Raw genomic sequence first — 19,538 nt, 5'->3', positions numbered from 1 at the left:
TGGCAAAATAGCTTCACCAATTACTTTATGCATAGTTGAGAGAGAGAAATGAGGGAGAAGCTGCAATAAGCTATTTTTTTCAGCTTCATCCAACTTATGTTTTTGTGAGAGGAGGGGAAAAACAGCTTCACCCATGAAGCTGTTTTGGAAATAAGTGTTTGGCAAAAAAAACAGCTCACAACACCTCATGAAGCTGTTGTGAGCTGTACCAAACAGGGCCGAGGGCTTGTTCAGTTTTCAAAATTTTAGGTTTTTGACACTGTAGCACTTTCGTTTTTAGTTAACAAATATTATTCAATTATAGACTAACTAAGTTTAAAAGATTCATCTCGCGATTTATAGACAAACTGTGCAATTAGTTTTTGTTTTTATCTATATTTAATGCTCTATACATGTGCTACAAGATTTGATGTAACGGAGATTTTTAATTTTTTTAAACTAAACAAAACCTGAGGCAAGTAATCCAAGGCCTCCGGGATTTGTTTTTCACCAAAAAAAAAAGTAAAGCAGCAGGCTCGCTCGCAGTTCACCGCACCGCGCGCGCGCGCCGCCTTAGCCGGCACGCGTGTCTCGTCGCTGCCCTTGGTACCGTGTCGCCCACCTGAGGAGAGGGACGAGGTGGAGCTCGCGCAGCCTAGTCTCAACAGCCATCTCATGGCTGCTGCGACACGGCCATCTCATCGCTGTTCTTTCATGCCGCATCGTCCACCTGAGACGGAGCCATGGAGGTGGTGGAGTTCGCGCAGCTCAACCTGAAGGACGCATGTCTGGGTCTGGCGCACGCTCGCAGCGCTGCTCTCCACGCCGATGACGCATGCTCGCGGCGCTGGCCGCGAACTCTCCGCACCGCGAGCTCGCCGCGCACGCTCTTAGTCCCCACGGCGTTGGCGCTCGGCCCCGCGACGGCGGCGCTTGGCCGGGGCCCATCCGCGCGCGGCCAGGGGCGTGGCCCTGCGGCGGCGACGCTCCATCAGGCCGCGTCCCCAGGGCGGCGGCGGCGCGCGACACGGGCTCGCGCGGGCGGCGACGCGTCTGTGACGGTGGTGCGTCCGCGCGGAGACGAGGACCAAGGAGGCGAGCTTGACGGCAATCAGCACGGTGAGCGATCGAGCGCATGGCCACTTCTGGCAGTGGCCGACGGCGGCGCACGCTCACAGCGTTGGACCCGAACTCTCTGCACCATTCGCGAGCTCGCTGCGCACGCTCGTAGTGCTGGCTGCTAGCTCGCCGTGCCGCTCTCTGCTCTGGCCGCGCACGCTCGCGGCATCCCCCTCCACGACTGTCGCGCTCGCTCCAGGTCCGCGTCGTCTTCTGCGCCAACCGCGAGCTCGCGGTGTCGCCCTCCGCGCTTGCCACGCCCAGGCCCGCGCCGTCCGCACACGCTCGCAGCAGCGCTGGTCGCCGAGCGCAACGCACAGGCCCCCCGGCGTCCGGACATGCTCGCAGCAGCTCTGACCGCGAGCTCCGGGAGCCGCTGCGTTGTTTTCACTGGAGTGAGGCCAAGCCAAGGCTGAAAACAACTGAAGCCCTTTGATCTTGCGTCAACGGTGGAGATATAACGAAAGTTGCTGAGGCAAGTCAGTGAATCTGCGTCCATACTAGGCTCACTCGACCCTTGGCCCGCCGCCAGAACTCGCCTCGCCCGCGGCCGATCCTCTCCATCCGCTCGCCGCGCCGCAACCCGGAGAGGAGACTGCGCTCGGTCGAGCACCACCTCAGGCCCAGCGTCCTCGCGAGTCGTGACCATCTCCGGCGCGGCGTCCGCCCTCTGCAGCCCCGGTGTCCCCGCGACCGTCGCTGCTGTCCTACTTCGCCACTCGCCACCTTGGCCGGCGACGAGCACCGCCAGGACACCAGGTATTCCCTCCCCTTTGTCCTCCCTTCCTGCTGTGCGAAGCCGTGCGCCCGAACCTTAACCTAATTCGTAGGTAAAACCGTGCGCCCAAACCCTAACATACCATTCCTAATCGGATCTGAATCTAATTACAGGTGGATACGCATGTATTATGACTACTAACTTCGATTGCTTTGCGAAACTTATTGGGTGTACATGTGTACACCCATGTCCTTTACTGGGTCCGCCACTGCTTGAGAAATGAGATACTTGGTGTGACTTAGAACAAAACATAGTATTTTGCATTTCCTTGTACAAAACTTTTCTTTTCTTTTCTTTGTCTGGATCTTCTGAGAGATGTAAGTAACTCACTCCCTCTACATGCGGCTCAGGTCCATATCTCGGTATGTTTGGATGGTGATCTTATTCAAACCTTGTTTCAACTTGCCAGGCAAGGAAACAAAACGTAGTTGAGTGTTTGGATCTCTAGCAAGCTTCCTCATCTTTTGTGCTGGCAAGGTTTTTCCTTGCAATCCCATGCTAGCCAATTTGGCTCTCCCACCCTATCAAGGGTAACTCTAGTTTGGCGTGGCAATGTGAGGCAAGGCTACCTGAGGAACCAAACTGACCTAAAGTTTTCCCCTTTCTATTTGTTTTATTCATAACACTACCTTTGTTACCTAACTGGCAGTGCACTGTTGCGTTATTGCTCACTCTAGCGGAAAAAGCTTTATTAGCTCCTTTCATTTTTCTTTGTCATTTTATCTTGTCAAAGTGTTTTTTTTGTTTGTCGTTATATGATTTCAAGAAGCGACAGCTACATTCCCCTACCATATTGAGCCTGCTACCTTTTTCCAGTATGCAATTTCTTTGTTTATTTGGTATCATGTGTGGTTGAAGAGACATGCAATTCCCCTACCCTATTCAGTGCTACACTTGGTGAATAATGATATGCTATAGCTTTTCTTAATACCTACGCACAAAGCTAAACAGACTAAAAATTTACTAGCAGTCAAAGTTTATTAAGCGCATAGCATATTGTCTGGACTGAGAACAGATGCCGAGTGTTTGCCTGTGCGGTCATCCATACTACAAAGTGTGGTTTGGTTTGAGATTTGGAGCTATTCACAGCGTGGGTACAATTTGATAAAAAACAGTTTCTGGATATTTCTGTAATCTTGTAATGTATTGATGTACCCAGCTATTATTTAATATAATTCTTCTTTCCTCGCAAAAAAAGGGCATATTGTCTGGACTTTGGAATATGCTTGGTAAGTTCTATCCAAAAGGATAGCAGAAAACTAAACTACAAAAATTGTAAAACTGGTTGTTTCACAAATACATTTTTTCGTTACTTGAAATGTATTTCCATTTCCTGATAGCTGGTATTACAAATAACTTTAACAATTTGTGCATTTCATTGTGATATGTGTGTTTGAAGATGTGCACTGACAATTTGTAGTGGCAAGGTAACTGTTAAACTCCCTTTATACTGGATGCCCATTGTCTGACATGTTGGTCAAGTTGATTCTTACGTAAGGGTAGGGGATTTTGGGAGACTTTAGTTTATTTCTTGCTTATCAAATTAGTCTCTACCTTTCCTATAAATAGGATTATAGGATCCTATCAGCTTAACATTAAAAGTAATGCTGGTTCAACCAGTGTGTAAATAATCATATTTTACCGAGTCTTGCTAGCAAAATGTGTAAGCGCTCTAAGACTTTAGCAGATATGTTTGCTGGAGTGTTGGCCATGATAGCCCAAGCATGCATCAAAATTTGTAGCCTAATGTACACATTTATTTTCTCTTGCAATTTTGCAGTTGACTTGCACAGCCAGAGCTTTGGAAGATGGCAAGATCACCAAGAGGTAGGAACCTCCAAGCTCGTCAACATAGGTCAGCTTCTTCAGATGTGCCCTTGTGCTCCTGGAAGACAGAAGGAACAAACAAAGGAAATGATATGTCAGTGACCTCTGAGAAGAATGAATGGAAAGGAGCCACTTGCCCAGTTTGCTTGGAGCATCCACATGATGCTGTCCTCCTCCTGTGTACTTCTCACCACAAGGGCTGCCGACCATATATGTGTGGTACCAACTACCGTCATTCTAACTGCCTTGAACACTTTAAAGAAGCTTACGCAAAGGAAAAAATGGCTCTTGGTGTTTCAGCTGAGTCTGCACCTGGCCTTCCATTATCCTCGAGCACACTGCCATCAATCAACCAGCCATGTGTAATGGAACTTGCCTGCCCTCTCTGCCGTGGAGAGGTTAAAGGATGGACTGTGGTTGAACCTGCGCGTCACTATCTGAACCGGAAAAGGAGAACTTGCATGCATGATGGGTGCTCATTCCATGGCTCGTATAAGGAGCTTTGCAAGCATGTGAAGTCGAAGCACCCTTCAGCGAAACCTCGTGAAGTTGATCCTGCTACTGCAGATGAGTGGAAAAGGTTTGAATGTGAGAGAGAGCGGCAGGATGCCATCAGCACTATCAGGTCCATGAACCCAGGAGCTGTGATCATGGGGGATTATGTCCTTGAGTTGAATGGTGGTGGTAACAACCTTTTGCCCTCTGATGGAGATAATTTTGACTTGGAGGAAAGGCTCAACTTCTTCACATCCTTAGATCGTACTTTGAATGAGCGAATTGACTTGTATGACTCGTCAGATAGTTTGGATGAGGGGTTTGACTTCTTGGCATCCCTGTTTACCCATGGCAGGAGAATCTCTACTGGAGCTCCATTTAGCAGGGCTTATAGAAGACATAGGGAGAGGCCTAGACGTTCAACGATTTCTGTTGATGCTTCTGACATTCAGCATGAGTCAGTTAGTGCTCAAAGGGGACAGCGTGCTGTTCGGGCTATAGGCAGAACTTCACGGCGGCACCATCCTATGGTGGCTCATATAAGGCCTACACGAGGCAGCTGAGAGATGAAATCACTTAGAGGGGAGGGAGGGGCTTTCATGCTATCCATCTGCAAGGGATGCAAAATAACACACCATGATAAGTTGTTGCTCTGGTGGTCGGAGGTCCATCAGATTCTTCCTTTTTTTATCCCGTTGCTGAGACAGCAACTGAGGATATAAGGTTGGATGGAGATGAGGTCTCTGTTTGGCAGATGCTGATGCCTGTATGACGTGCTCTGCAATGTGCATACAGTTTTGGGCTGAAGCAGCTCCACTTTTCCGGTGCTGCATTTGCATGGATTTTATGAATGCCCTTGCCTCGAACTTCTTTTCCCTTTCTGTTGATCAAAGGAAACTGCAAACAGATGATTGTTTTGTCCGCAATTGCTATTTGAATGTTAGATGTCAGTGTCATGAACAGCATACACATTACTGCTTATGTTCTGGTCTTGTAGTTTTGTATCCATTCGCTGTGGCCTTTGGATGGCTCGGTTGAGTTGATATGTGACTTATTTGCCATGAGTGCATCTCCTCGTGGTTCTGTTGTACCGTGCTGCTAGGGTTATTCACCTGGTGGTACACTAAACTGCCCACGCAGCTGTGTCTGTTTCAGCTGTTGCTTATGGAACTGGTTCCTGTAGTTCTATTTATCTGCTTGAAATGTGTCTCGTTTGTTTGGCCGTATAAATCAATCATATATTCATGGTGACACTACATTTCGATTCTGTGTGTCCAATTCCCATATAATTGGTTGTCAAGCGTTGTCTTGATGTTCAAATCGTGAATGACAGCCACTGCACTAATTGGTAAGAGGTGGTTCTCGAATCAACGTGGGATGATGTTCACTACAGGAGGACATGGTTCTCGTTCTCCTTGCAGATGCCGCCTCCGCGTGATTGAAGTGATGAGCACTGTGATAGCATTTTGCTTGTAGGTTCATGTATATATATAAGCACTGAGATGATGTAAACCTGCATGGACAGGCCTGGTTCATTTGTTTGTAGAACCGTGTAGACAAGATGATCTGATTGGTTTCCTTCAGCGCCGTTTGTTCAGCTGCCTATCTGTGATGATTATGTTATTTGGGCTTTTGCGTTCCTGCTTGAGGGTAATGCTGTTATATTAGCAAATGTGTTGAAGTCTAAAGTTGCTAGTACGACAATCATCAGGGGCTGATTTAGAAATTTGATTGTGAGAGAGAAATCATTTTATGCAAGGAAACAGTTAATTGGAAATGACTTGAAAATTCTAAGCTCCACTCTTGGGGCGAGCTTGGAAGCCATCCAAACACAAAGCTATGTCTTTGTGGCAAGCTGTGGAAGCAATCCAAAGAGCCCATAGATGTCACAGTACTTATTCCTGTGGATTCTAGATGTTGAGATTGGAATCCTTTTAAACATGAGACCCTTATTGGATGAATCCCGTTAAAGTATTAAGCCACTAATCTTGTTTATAGCTTGAGTTGTATATGTTAGGCAGATTAGATATATGTGATTATGGGAAGTAGAGCGAACGTCTCATTTCTTATCGAATGGAATATTCTTTTGAACAGTTTGAATGGGTTCCTAGTGGCTATTGCTATTTGCTGCCTGGATGGTTGTGTGAAGGTGCCTATCTGTTTTGCTGTCATCTGAGAATTTATTTCTCCCTGACATCTGAGAAGGAAAAAGTTTGAATGTGAAAGCGGCATGATGCAACCGGCACTGTCACGGCCATGAACCCAGGAGCTGTTACCATGCCATCATGGTGGTGGCAAAAACTGAGGGAGATAGCTCTGACTTGGAGGAAAGACTTGGGACTTTTTCACGTCCTCGGATCACAGACACAGAGTGTGATGATCAACTTGCACGAATCATCAGATGGTAGCTTGGATGACGACTCTGACTTCTTGTAGTCTCTACTGGGGATTCAATGATTCATTGAGCAGGGGACAGGGGTTGTAGAAGACTGAGGCCATTTTTGTACAACTCAGCCAACCAAACCGAGTGACATTTTTGTCATCAATACTGTCTCTGTAACAGATGCTTCTAACGTTCTGCATTCCCGGTGCTGTCTTGCACGGACATTGCGAATGCCTTACCTTGAGTTTCGTTTCCCTTTCTGCTGCCATTGCGGAACACAGTGTATCAAGTTGGTTTTCCTTACAAATTCCATTCCAGAGCACAGTACGTGTATCACTTGCGTCGATGAAGTGACAATTACCACAAAAAAAAAAAACTAGAGGACACGTAGTGAAAAGACAAGTGGTTCGAGTCATTCATGGGGGGCTATGGACTCGTCAAAAAAAAAAACCTGGACAACTTCTCACATGCTCACTATCGACAGCTAACAAAGTAACGAATGAACCTACAAAGTAAAGCAGTTGTTTTGTTCTCCATCAGGCATCAGAATATCTTCTATCTGCACTCAATTTGTACATTCCTCCAGTGAAAACTCTGCATCTGACAGCAGGAGCAGGCAAAAAGATGGGGTTCAGGAGATGCCGACGGTCTTGCCGAGCAGCCACATGACGAGCGAGAACTCGATCATGAAGAGCGCGTGCAGCCACGCCCGGTCCACCACGAAGCCGTACACCGTGATCCCCGCCCGGTTGTTCTCCAGGTACGTCACTGCATTTCAATTCACATCGGCCAGCCGCCGGCGGCGCCGTCAGCAATGCAACAAGGAGCAGCAACAGCATACAGAAAACAGTCTGAATGTGATAGCTAGGTAGCTTACCCAGCGCCTGCCTCTTCTGGAAGCTGATGTTGTTGGCCTGGAACGGCACGTACTTTGGGTCGTCGAGCGAGGAGCACTCGCTCCGGCTGTCGTCGTCGTCGTCGCCGCCGCTGCCGGACTCGTCGCCGGCGGCCACGCGGTAGGCGTTGGCGGGCGCCAGGTAGTAGCCCGCGGTGGGCGGCAGGTCCGGGTCCGGGTTCTCCTGGTCGTTGTCGAAGGCGTGCACCGTGGCGTCCGCGTGCCACGCCGCCGCCACGCTCGTCATCGCCTGCGTCTTGTGCGTGATCTTCGCCGCGCTGTACAGGCACATCAGCAGACCCGCCACCAGGCTCATCGAGCACAGCTGCATGCACGCAATGCCAAAGTTTACTACAATTCTACTGTCTGATTATTTGTTAGGAGTACTGGGGCCTTGTTTAGATACACCCAAAAACCCAAAACTTTACAAGATTCCCCATCACATCGAATCTTGCGGCACATGCATGAAACATTAAATATAAATAAAAAAGATAACTAATTGCACATTTTACCTGTAAATCACGAGACGAATCTTTTAAGCCTAGTTGCTCTATGATTGGATAATGTTTGTCAAATAAAAACGAAATTGCTACAGTGTCAAAATCCAAAAAAAATTTGGATCTAAACAAGGCCTAAACGTTATATCCTGCTTGCCATCTACTGAAAAGATGATCGGTTTTCCTCATGTGTCGGCACTGTGCAGAGGCATAGCCTTCCGACACACGGCAGCTGTGTACTAATAATGCTGATTGCTGAAAGAAATATATAGCTGTCCGCTGTGGTGCATGAGCTGTGTGATTGATCACTTGCACTTGCCAGGTGATCACTGACGAGTGGAAGGTGTTGATGGTTCTCTAGTTCTTCCATAGTGGTCTGGACATCCTTTTAGTTTCAGTATTGCTATATGTCAACCGGTTAATTTAGGATCATCTCTCAACCGTTTTTTTTTCTGTCGGATGGCGTCCCATGTGTTTCCTAGAGGGAGCCGGCTTTAGGCGGCCTGCTTGCCTAGTTGCGTGGTGCAGCGTGTATGTGAGCAAAGGAGAGGGACTTGCTCGTGGGGCCCGTGCTGGTTGCCAAGAGAGAGGTCGACGCTGTTTCCTTGTGCGCGGGCATCTTCAGCAAGGGTGCCCCTTCCGGTTCACGGTTGCAACAGTTTTGTTTGAATTTTGTATTTTTAAAATTTTGTGAAGAATTTATGAATAATTTGATATATATTTCTCTGATGTCTGGAATCCATAAAAATAATTTGTCATTCTTTTTGAAAATTTGACATATATTTGTGTTATTCATAAATTACATCACTCTTTTAAATAAGTTATACTGAAGAAATTATTGTAAATATAGTAATAAGATAGTGTAAATATAGCTATAAATCAATGTAAGTGCATAGAAAAATTCAGTTGATGGGAAGGACTAAATCAACCGGTTGTTGGCTAGACAGATCTTTAGTTTTGGGCTTTTGGCCTTTTGGGCATGCAAGCTTCTCGTCCAACTTCCCATTTACAGCTGTCCTGGCATCACCTGATTTGGCATTTCTCGCAGCACCGAACTACTACTACCAGTACTAGATCTTGATTTCAAAATTAAATTGGCCATGTGACAAGTGCACACGTACTATGATGATATGCATATTCCATTTCCACCTTTTTTTTTGCAGATTATTTAACTAACAACAGGTTATATGTGCCCTCTGCCCTCTGTTCACTACCACTGTTATATTCAGAAGAAGTCACTGTCTTTGATCCATACGACTTCAACTAAGGTCTTGTTTAGTTCCGAAAAGATTTCAGATTTCGGTACGGTAGCATTTTCGTTTCTATTTGACAAATATTATCCAATCATAGACTAACTAGGCTCAAAAGATTCATCTCGTGATTTTTACAGGCAAACTGTGTAATTAGTTTTTGTTTTTATCTATATTTAATGCTCCATGCATATACCGTAAGATTCGATGTGACAGGGAATCTTGAAAAGTTTTTGGTTTTTAGAGTGAACTAAAGAAGGCCTAAGTACACATGTTCATGCTGCTCGCTTTAACTAGTTCCTAGTTCCATCTAAAGGTTTGTTTACAATTTTGGAGGATAACTCAGAATTAGATGCGGTATAGTCCAATTTGGATTTCCACTGCGTGCATAAAGCCTAATTTTTCTCACTATGACTGTACTAGAATTCTTCTGCTTTAGGAGAAAGAGCAATAATAATATAATTAAACCTGCAGAAACTGAGGACGTGTATGCAGGGCGTCTTCATATATAATTAATATAATAATTACTTACCGCGAGCTCGCCGGCGGTGGCGAGATTGACGACGGCGTGCGGCCTGGTGGTGGCGAGCAGCGCGGCGAACTGGCTGGCGGAGACGAGCACGAGGCTGCAGACGATGAACTTGCGGTACCGGTGGCTGATCTTTCTGAGCTGCTCCCTGATCCGGCGGTGGTGCTGCAGCACGGCGGCGACGTCGGCGAACCTGCCGAACTCGCGCGCGAAGCCGACCATCCGCAGGATCTGCAGGTAGCAGATGACGCGGAAGAGCACGCAGACCATGAAGAAGAGCGCGACGCGGTACACCCAGGAGGCGACCTCGACGGCGCAGGCCGCGGCGGCCCAGCACCAGCGGCGGCGGCGCGAGCCGCCGCCGTACGCGGCGGCGGCGTGGTACCAGTAGGCCTTGTAGGCGGCCTCGGCGAGCGCGCAGGGGAGCACGAAGCAGGCGAGGACGCGGAAGGAGCGCGCCAGCTGCGCGGCGTACCCGGCCTGCACGTCCTCGGAGTCGCGGCGGAGGCTGTCGAGGTAGAGCAGGCGGCGGAGCCCGCCCGCGCGGTGGAGCAGCGCGCGGAGGGAGACGTAGGCGAGCGACGCGGCCAGGGTGAGCGACACCTGGACCTGCCCGTCGAAGGGCCGCGGCGGGGGGTCGTCGGCGACGAGGGGGAGGAGGAGGAGGAGGCGGACGGCCGCGGGCGCGGCGACGGCGAGGAGGAGGAAGACCGCCCAGGAGCCCACGGCCGCGACGCGCGGGGAGGAGGAGTGGTCGACGCACAGCCAGGCGAGGCAGGCGCGGAAGCTGCGGAGCTCGTCGTTCGCGCTCGACGCGCACCGCGCGAACCGCGCCGCGGTGGCCGGTGACTTCCCCGGCGCCGGCGGCAGTAGCGGCGACGCGTCCGCCATCGGTGGGCGCTCGATTTCCTGGCGTGGCGGGCCTTGGGTGTCGTCGGCACGGAGCGGGAGACCGGGAGTGGAGGGCGGAGTGGGGTGAGGTGGCTCTGTCTGTCTGGCTGCGCGTGGCGTGGGCCGCCCGGGAGAGAGGGGCGAGGGTGGTGGTGGTGATGGTGGATGGCGCGGCGCGTTCCAGTTGGGCCGCTCGCTGCCTGGTGCCTGCTCTAGGGCTCTTTCTCTCCCTCTGGCGTCTGCTCTCTGGGTCTGGGATGTACATATATACCCTTGACCTTGAATGAGGTGACGACAGAATTTGCCGTGACAGACTATCATCTTCTTACTCCTCAATTTTTATTTTATTTGTAAAATAAAATGAGTTGATGTATGGTCACAGGTCACCTTGTCCCTAAATTTTATAATTCTCTGTTCCAAATAAGCTCGTAACAATTAGTACTAGTGTGATAAACAAAATTATTTCATTAAAATTGAGAAATAGACATACGATGCACCACCTTATCTAGAATGGTTCGAGTCCTCCAACCAAACACACCTTTATATTCACTAGTATAATGCCCGTGCTAACGCTACGGTGAAACATTAAACAAAACTCATTAAGATTCAATATTGTATAACCAAATATTTTTGTCACACTAAAATATATGAGTCTACAATAATACTGTTATAGAAAAACAATAAGCAAAACATAATTTTATCTCTAATTTGAAGAATAAATATTGTTCTTTCAACCAAACCATCCAAAATAAATCAAAAAGAAAATTAATCAACCTGTAAATTTTAGCTTCAATCAGTGACCGATACAAAAGGATCACGTCTTGAACACTGATGAATATTAGAATAATCTACATGTCACTACTTTGTAAATAAAATAGTTCTGTGCTTACATGACAAACAAAGCAGTAAAGCACCTTAGCCCAATACAAGTTATCTTTAAGGCTTTCGTATGCAGCTTTGACAATAGCTCTGCCTGTTGAAAAGGAGTCAATTTTAGGCTGCAGCAGATGAACAAAAAGGAATTTTACCACAATTTTAACAATGGACAGACTAATGATGACAATGAGCTGGACCAAAAACCAACATCACATCAAGGATGAAAAAGGAGTATATCTCAACATATAATTCCAGGTTGGTAGTAAATTATGTCATATTTGGTATATTGTCATATTGGAAGCAGATAAAAAGTAACACCCCAAATAAAAATACGGAGTATGCAGAAAGTATACTACCTGTGCTAATGCTATGACAACACGTAATAGTGCAAATCAAACAACCAAAAGATGACATATGCAGTCCCGAAGAAGCAGATTTTAAGCCAATGTGTCACAACATGTATTAGTAATAAAACATAGATGAAATGTATTTAAAAAATTCACATAAAAACAAACAACTGAAAGAGTAGAACAGGAAGGTATTTTATTTCACTATTTAATAAAGAAAAAAAAATCTAAAGTTGTGGACCATATTAAGTCCAAAGTTAATTCTATCCCCGCGGTTCTCGAAGCCTCATCCTAGCAGATAAAGAAAATTTACTACCAGATTTATCTTTCAGTGCTTCATCTTACCTTTTAGCAAATTTTATCTCCAATAGGCTCCAAGCTTGTATGTTTGGTACTTGCTCCAAAAGGCTGCATTGCTTATATATTTGGTACTTGCTCATTGTTTGGCCAAAATCTTGTGTGTTCTTTAATTGCATGCCAATATACAATCAGCACAATCTCATGTGTTTTGAGAGTCAAGAACAATCCAAGTCAATTACCTTTGCCTGAAACTCGCTAGTGGCAGAGGTTCCATCACTTCTCTAGCTTCTTCATCTTCCATCTCACACCAATTCTAGAAGTAGATAGCTACCAACTAAACCATTAAATCACATAATACTGTGTTCAGTTCCAACTAACTCCTAAGCACAGTGAAGTAACAACTCAATATGAATTGTTTAGATTAACATACCTGTTCATATACATATCAAGTTCAAGAAGAATCATGGTTGCGAGTGAACCACAACCAGATTGAGAAAACATAGTCATGCCAAATTTAAGTCACTCTTAAATGAAAAAAGTAAAGCCACACTTGAGAATGAAAATTTAAGTCATCATATTAATTGGCATCCAAGTAGCATCATTTAGTGCACAGTAATTGCAGTCTCACTCAGAGATACTTCAAAAGAAATTAACAAGTTAACTCATCTAAAAATTAAGGGGATCACAGCTGCTGAAAATTACCTGCAACTTGCTTAAATTTTTTAACCACTATGAGTTGCAAATTTGTTCACATCCCAGAGAACATGAAAATGACAGGTACTGCTTGTTCCCAGCAAATACTCTGAATCATGAATCAAACAATTCTATCATATAGTGTATGAAAAATAAATATATGGAATTCAGCAATTCGATAGGGACAACATTAAAAAATTCTATTAACTTTGCAACCTGCAGTGCTTAAACATTCTAGATAAATGCTGACCTTTGTTGCTACAAAAAGGGAAGCAACAAAATAGAAATTTGGCTTACAAATTGTGCTTTCTCATTGGATGCTTGCTTTGATCTGCCATCCTCCTGTTGTTCTTTCTTTTCCTTTCCATAATTTTGCACAATCCATCTAAGAATTTCCATAAAACATAATTATTTGGTTTCTGCAACAAAGGATGGAAGCAAATATAAGAGTGTCCATGTGTGATCATAGAGAATGAAAAAACTACCTACAACACTAAATTACAGAATAGGCTGAAATAACACTACTATATTACATAATGGACTAAAACAAAACTAATAGAGGAAGGTACAGTGGAGGGATCTCATATCAAAGTGCCAGTGAATTTCCACCATTGATGCAGCAGAACAACACGAAGCGGAGCTGGAATCAGATAAGTGAGTACACACCTAACGTGGATATCTTCTCCCTGAGCTGCCCAAGCTCAGCGGCTAGCACTGCCATCTGCTTGGCCCTCGTGTTGGCTAGGATCTAATCCGACGCCAGGGCCAGGCCCTCCACCGCCGTGTCCTATGCTGCCACTGGCCTGCGCGTCCTCGCCTTGCGGGTAGCAGCCCGCGCCCCCGGCCGCACGGCCTCACCGGCCTTACGGCGTCCCCGCCCTGCGACGCCTTTGCCGCGGCCTCGTAGAGAGTAGTACTCGAAGCGAACTTGACGGCGAGCCTCTGGCCGCGTGCCCCGGCGAGCCCCAGCCGCGAGCCCATGGCCGCGCGCCCCGGTGAGCCTCTAGCCGCGCGCCCCAACCGGGAGCCTCTGGCTGCACGCACTGGTGAGCCTCTGGCCGCACGCCCCGGCGAGTCCCGGCCGCAAGCCCCTAGCCGCGCGCCTCGGCGAGTCCCGGCCGCGAGCCCCTGGCAGCGCGCACCTGGCTACGGCTAGGGGCTCCTGGCAGCGCGCACCTGGCTGCGGCGCTCGCGGGACGGGGCATCCTGACGGCGGCGCTCGCGGGCCGGGGCGTCCTGTCGGTGGCCCTCGCAGGTCGGGGCGTCGTGGCGGCGGCGCTCGCGGGACAGGGCCTCCTGGCTGCGACGCTCGCGTGACGGGGTGTCCTGGCGGCGGCGCTCGCGGGCCGGGGCGTCCTGTTGGCGGCCCTCGCAGGCCGGGGCGTCCTGGCTGCGGCGCTTCCAGGCCGGAAGGAAAAAATGACGAAAAAATGCAATTGCAGGTGTCTGGGCTCGAACCCGCGACATGGCTTATGAAGGCGCGGCCTCGCGCGCGCGAGAGAGGAGAGTTGGAAGCGGCTTCTAACGTCTTAATCTGAGACGTCCGATTCGTTGGGCGTGTATTCTCAGCCGTTGATTTTGAAGTAGGGAAGTGACTTCAAGAAGATTTCAATTATAGTAGAGATGTACTCTCGCTCCTAAAATGTACAAAAAAAATCTACACTATGTTTGAAAATTATCATAAATCTATATTTTCAAATTAAATGATTTTACAGAGCTACTTCTTGTAAAATTAGAATTAAAACACCAAGGCCTTGCATTGTCTTCTTTAGTCGACTCGTCACCTCTATCCTCTCCACTCTCACCCTTTGCTAGAGCAAGTGAGATGCCAAAAGCCCATGGGGTATGATGATGGCGTTGGGACCTCTGCCCTATAATAGGGGTGATGCTAGATCTATGTAAGCTAGGTAAGGTCACACGAATGAGATGATGACAATGCACATGGCTTGTTCAACAATGTGGCTCTATGCGTCGTTCCAGTCTTTAAGGAGGTGGCGTATGAAGAGGCGGTGAATTTTTCAATGGATCTAGTAGGGTTGGCGAGGAAATGTTATGCCCACATGGTGTTCTCGGGTGGCGATGCCCACACTCTTGCACAACACTTAGGATGGTGGCACCCTAGTGGACAAGGTGTGGAGGATGATTGAACGTAGGCTACTAGTGTGCACGTTAGATCACATGGCGGTGCCACTTGCACGACTGAGGAGCTACCTTGTGTTGTATGCGATGTGGCCACAGGAGAGAGGCCACCATCGACTACGGAGCGACTATGCATGTTTTTATATCGATATGCAGTATGTGTTTTTTTCGAGATGGAAATAGCCTAGTCAGTGGTGGTGGCAATGGAGAGCGATAGGTTTGTAGAAGGGACAAGTTGGTGTCAGATGAAAGACTAGCTTGGTGGTGCGTCGGGCTAACAATGGCAAGATATAGTATTTTTCACTTTGTGGCATTATCAAGGTGCATTCCTTTCTCTCCCTAGTGGGACCTTCGTGTGAAAACCATGTCCAAGATCCTCTCAGCACCGTGTCCTTAAGAGGCATTGCCTTTGGAGGCCCTATTTCATTTTTCTCTAGCTTCTTACCAACATGTGTAGAGAAATCGTGGCTCTCTTAATGTCAAGTGGATTGGTGCGAGTGGTAATATAAGTGGGCCTTTCTTCTCTATCACCCAATCCCTATACAACTTAATCCTTGGTGACATCTGAGAGTCCCTATGCTAGTTGTTGTGATACATGGAAATGAATGTTAGGAGTAGTTTGCTTGGAGCTTTATTGTTGGCTTGTCAGTGTTTGATCATGCTTAGTGGCAACCGACTCAATGCTAGGCTCCTTCCCCGGCGGTTTGGGGTGTGGAAATGCTGGTCAACACCATGTTTGTCTAACATGTCAACTTTAGTTGTTTCATATTATTTTTCTTTTTCCCCAATTATGGTATCCTAATGCTCTATTTAATAGTCGCGCGTCTGATGACACATGGATTGCAACCAAAGATAATAAGTAGAAAGCTAGCTGAAACTAGGCCTATTTGGTAGAGCTCTTATTGTTCTTGGGTTTTCCAGAGAAGCAGGTCCGTGGCTGAAAGTAGTTCCTTTGAATTTTCAAAGATAAACTATATAGGTGAAAGGTGATTTTCTGCGAGAAGTGATTCAGAAGAAGCTTAGGTCATAGTGAGACTGTGAGAGGTAGAGTAGACAATGAAGATTTTGTTTTAAAGGTGAGCTAAGGTAGGCCTCATCAGCAATGACCGGTGACTCAATATATATGAAAGACGATGACATGTATTTTTTTTAGGAACGAATGAAAGCAAACTGTTGGTAGAATATATTTTTTCCACGTCCAATAATTTTTAGAAATGTTTCAAAGACTAAAATTTGAGGACTCAGTTTTTTAGATACTAGTATCGCTCTAAACATTATTTAAATCAAGAGTAGCTCTGCCAGATAGCCCGAAAGTATCGGGGGTCAGGAATCTGATCACTTGGGGTTGGAGCTCATAATCATTCACCTTCCAATTATTTGTTAATCCCATCTCTCCGTGATACTATAGTTTTCCAAACGGGCCGCCCGGCACGGCACGGGCACGAGCACGGCGAGGCACGGCACGGCGAGGCACGGCACTATGCGGCACGGCGGCACGCCGTGCCGTGACTGATAGTGTCGTCGTGCCGAGTCCTCGGCCCAGGCACGGCCCTATGGTCGGTTAGCCGTGCCGTGTCGTGCCGATGGGCACGACAGCCCGCGTGCCTCCCCGTGCCACCGTGCCAGCTTGAAGCCGCGCGCCGCGCCATCGTCGTCGCGTCGGAGCTCGGTGATGCACCACTGCTGCCACCAACGCCGCACCATCGTCGCGTAGGAGCTCGGGGACGCCGCCCACGTCGCGCCCCCAGCTGCGCGCCTCGAACGAGCGCCGCCGTCGCCCACATCGCGCCGCCGTCGTCGCGCGACCAGAGCTACTCGCCGTGCCGTCGTCGTCCCTTGTGAGCTCGGGGGCCGGAGCTGCACCTCGCGCCGCTGCCAGGTCGTCTTGGGAAGAAGAGGGCGGAGACGGTGAGGAACGGCCGTCGGCCGTCGGGAGGTAAGCTGCGGCGTGGTGAGGAAATGAGAGAGAGAGAGAAAAAGTTAGGGTTTAGGAGGGATTGATGGTTATATATTGGCATCCAACGGCTGTGATTCATTGATGCTCATCTAACGGTGGTGAATTACCGGACCACATCGTGCCGGCCCAAAAATCGTGCCGTGCCTGGGCCAGCCCACGGGCCGACATTGCGGCCCAGGCACGGGCACGACATCGGGCCGTGCCAGGCACGGGCACGATGGCTAGCGGGCCGGGCCGGGTTAGTGCCGTGTTTTCTCGGGCCGTGCTCGTGTCGGCCCATCGTGCCCGGCCCATCTGGAAAACTATACGTGATACGTGGGCATCGGTACTGGTGTGCTGTTTTTATCGTGATCGCCTTGTTTGTTTGGAGATCCACTTTCCATGGACAAATAAGAGAGCAGCACCTCATGCATCCTGCAGCCATGCTAATGTTTTCCAATTAGGGACAGATCGAAGAAGAGTACAAGTACTAGGAAGGACACAGCGGTGAAGGAGTAGTGAACTGACAGAGACGAGACACGGAGACACATCAGTAGGAGCACATCACACGTGTATGCATCCGCAGCCTTACCACAGAACAATGATAAGCTACGTACACTGCCAGTATGGAAACCCTGGCATTCGAAAATATTTTAGATTTTGATATGATAATATTTTATTTGTATTTAATAAATATTATGTAATTATAGATTAAGTAGGTTTAAAAATTTTATCTCACAATTACAGATAAACTATATAATTAGTTATTTTTTATCTATATCCAATGTCTTAATATTCGATGTGATGGAAAATTTTGAAAAGTTTTTGAATTGTAGCATGAACTAAATAAAGGCCCAAGCACGGCTCGTATCTGTTTGATCTATTGCGCGTTTCGCCGTCTCAGTTCTCTATCTAAAAAATTTTCATCCATCCCATCGAATCTTTAGACACATGCATGAAACATTAAATGTAGATAAAAAATTAAATATTACATAGTTTGGTTGAAAATCGAGAGACGAATCTTTTAAGCCTAGTTAATTCATGATTAGCCTTAAGTGCTACAATAACCCACATATGCTAATGACAGATTAATTATGCTTAATAGATTTGTCTTGCAGTTTTCAAACGAGCTATGTAATTTGTTTTTTTATTAGTTTCTAAAAACCTCTCCCAACATCCTTCCGAGTGACATCTAAAAATTTTTCATCTCCAATCTAAACAGAACCTGTGTCATTTTTGTGGCCAGGGACCCTCTCCTTTTGTTTTCGTAGCCGGTATAGCTCCATCACCGAGTGCAGAGATGTAGGAGTATCCGCGCGATAGCTCTTCAACTGACAGCTGATGCACGCGAGCAATCAATTCCAGACATGATCCAAGGAGAGAAATACTCATGTCGTATCACCATTAATCAGTTCAATTGATTGGCATACAGTTGTGACGGCGCCAATAATTGACGGCAAATTCTAGACTTAAAGTTTTAAGATATCATCTTAGGTGTTATATTGAGTATTTGTAATAATAAAATAAATTACAGAAGTCCTCGATAATAAATTTATTAAGCCTAATTAATCTGTCATTAGCATATGTTTACTGTAGATTCACAGCACCACATTGTCAAATCAAAGACTAATTAAGCTTAAAAGATCCGTCTCGCAAAATAGTCACAATTTGTGTAATTGGATTTTTTTAGTCTATTGTTTGAATATCTCACAGGAAAGAGAGTAAACTTCAAGTGAAGAACTAAACAAGGCCTTACACCAGTAGCTTTTTTAACTTTTGAAGATCATCTAATTAGGTTTTTTATGGTGGAATCTTTTCACTAGAGTTTAAGGCCTCAACTTGACACGAGGGTTCATATTTTCTAGATCTATTGTAAGATTTATCAGCGTTATGCTTTTAGTGGTAGGCGTGAATCTCGTATCTACCGGCTCAGTCATTCGAAGGTGCTCATAGGGTTAGAATTTCTATACATATGTTTATAGGGATGAGTGTACATGCATTGCGAACGTCTACATTATACAGTGTAATTACAAAAAAAATAGCTAGCAGGTATTGTATTTTATTCCACGTGAATGACAGAGAAGCCGAAAAAATGAACTTGCTAGCGAGTGTGCAAGGGTCTCTAGCCTAGTTTTCTCTTTTTTCTTTATCGTCTTACGTCTCTAAATCTATCGTCGATTTCATCCATAGTTGAGGATGCTGTTATGACTACTCCCCTCATAATTACAAAAAATTGTTTTGAACAAGTTTTAGGTTAAACATTAGAAATATAAATCATGAATAACTTTTAAGTTATTGAATTTGAAAATATGAAAACCATATAAATAGATTTATCTTGAAAAATACTTTTATAAAAGTATAGATATACTGTTTTTTGATAAATATTTTCATAAAAACATGCCGTTAAAGTTAGCCTTTGGAGACCGTTTCGCTATCCTAATCGACTTTTTTATAGGTATGGAGAGAATACTCTTTTCCTTTTGTTATTAGCTTTTGTAATAAATTGTGAGTTTTTCAACACACCAAGAGTAAAAAAAAGCTCTTTAAACTTATTTTTTAAAGAAAAATGGCAGAAATTCTACATTACCAGTCCCGCGCAACATG

General features: G+C 46.5%; 2 protein-coding genes across 12 annotated transcripts; one reads left to right on the top strand and one right to left on the bottom strand.

The window, feature by feature from the left end:
* Window positions 1,583-5,454, top strand: LOC8068923. The gene is made up of 2 exons (XM_002453986.2): window positions 1,583-1,857; window positions 3,657-5,454. Exon 2 carries the CDS (start codon window positions 3,685-3,687, stop codon window positions 4,759-4,761), a length of 1,077 nt encoding a protein of 358 aa, XP_002454031.1. The 5' UTR covers window positions 1,583-1,857; window positions 3,657-3,684; the 3' UTR covers window positions 4,762-5,454.
* LOC8068922 lies at window positions 6,827-13,915 on the bottom strand. 11 transcript variants are annotated; one of them, XM_021458857.1, is made up of 9 exons: window positions 13,526-13,915; window positions 13,157-13,278; window positions 12,406-12,968; window positions 12,212-12,330; window positions 11,534-11,616; window positions 11,144-11,215; window positions 9,756-11,054; window positions 7,459-7,801; window positions 6,827-7,349 (listed from the first exon to the last, which is right to left on the bottom strand). In XM_021458857.1, the coding sequence occupies exons 7-9, from the start codon at window positions 10,962-10,964 to the stop codon at window positions 7,213-7,215; spliced, it is 1,689 nt and encodes a 562-aa protein (XP_021314532.1). In that variant the 5' UTR covers window positions 10,965-11,054; window positions 11,144-11,215; window positions 11,534-11,616; window positions 12,212-12,330; window positions 12,406-12,968; window positions 13,157-13,278; window positions 13,526-13,915; the 3' UTR covers window positions 6,827-7,212. The 11 variants fall into 11 exon arrangements, with proteins under 11 accessions (XP_021314532.1, XP_021314534.1, XP_002452309.2 ...); XM_021458859.1 differs by having other exon boundaries at window positions 11,558-11,616; XM_002452264.2 differs by having other exon boundaries at window positions 11,144-11,616.

The sequence above is a fragment of the Sorghum bicolor genome, chromosome 4 (genome assembly GCF_000003195.3).
Source record: "Sorghum bicolor cultivar BTx623 chromosome 4, Sorghum_bicolor_NCBIv3, whole genome shotgun sequence".
Taxonomy (NCBI): Eukaryota; Viridiplantae; Streptophyta; class Magnoliopsida; order Poales; family Poaceae; genus Sorghum; species Sorghum bicolor.
This window is presented reverse-complemented; position numbering and strand designations above follow the sequence as displayed.

What these genes read in the sequence shown, in the direction of transcription:
- LOC8068923 (XM_002453986.2), top strand. Translation starts at nt 3,685, where the DNA reads ATGGCAAGATCACCAAGAGGTAGGAACCTCCAAGCTCGTCAACATAGG.
- LOC8068922 (XM_021458853.1), bottom strand. Translation starts at nt 10,964, where the DNA reads ATGATAGTCTGTCACGGCAAATTCTGTCGTCACCTCATTCAAGGTCAA. An exon ending in CCACCGCCGGCGAGCTCGCG is followed by an intron (nt 7,802 to 9,755) that starts GTAAGTAATTAT and finishes GCGTGCATGCAG; the next exon opens with CTGTGCTCGATGAGCCTGGT. An exon ending in CCAGAAGAGGCAGGCGCTGG is followed by an intron (nt 7,350 to 7,458) that starts GTAAGCTACCTA and finishes ATTGAAATGCAG; the next exon opens with TGACGTACCTGGAGAACAAC.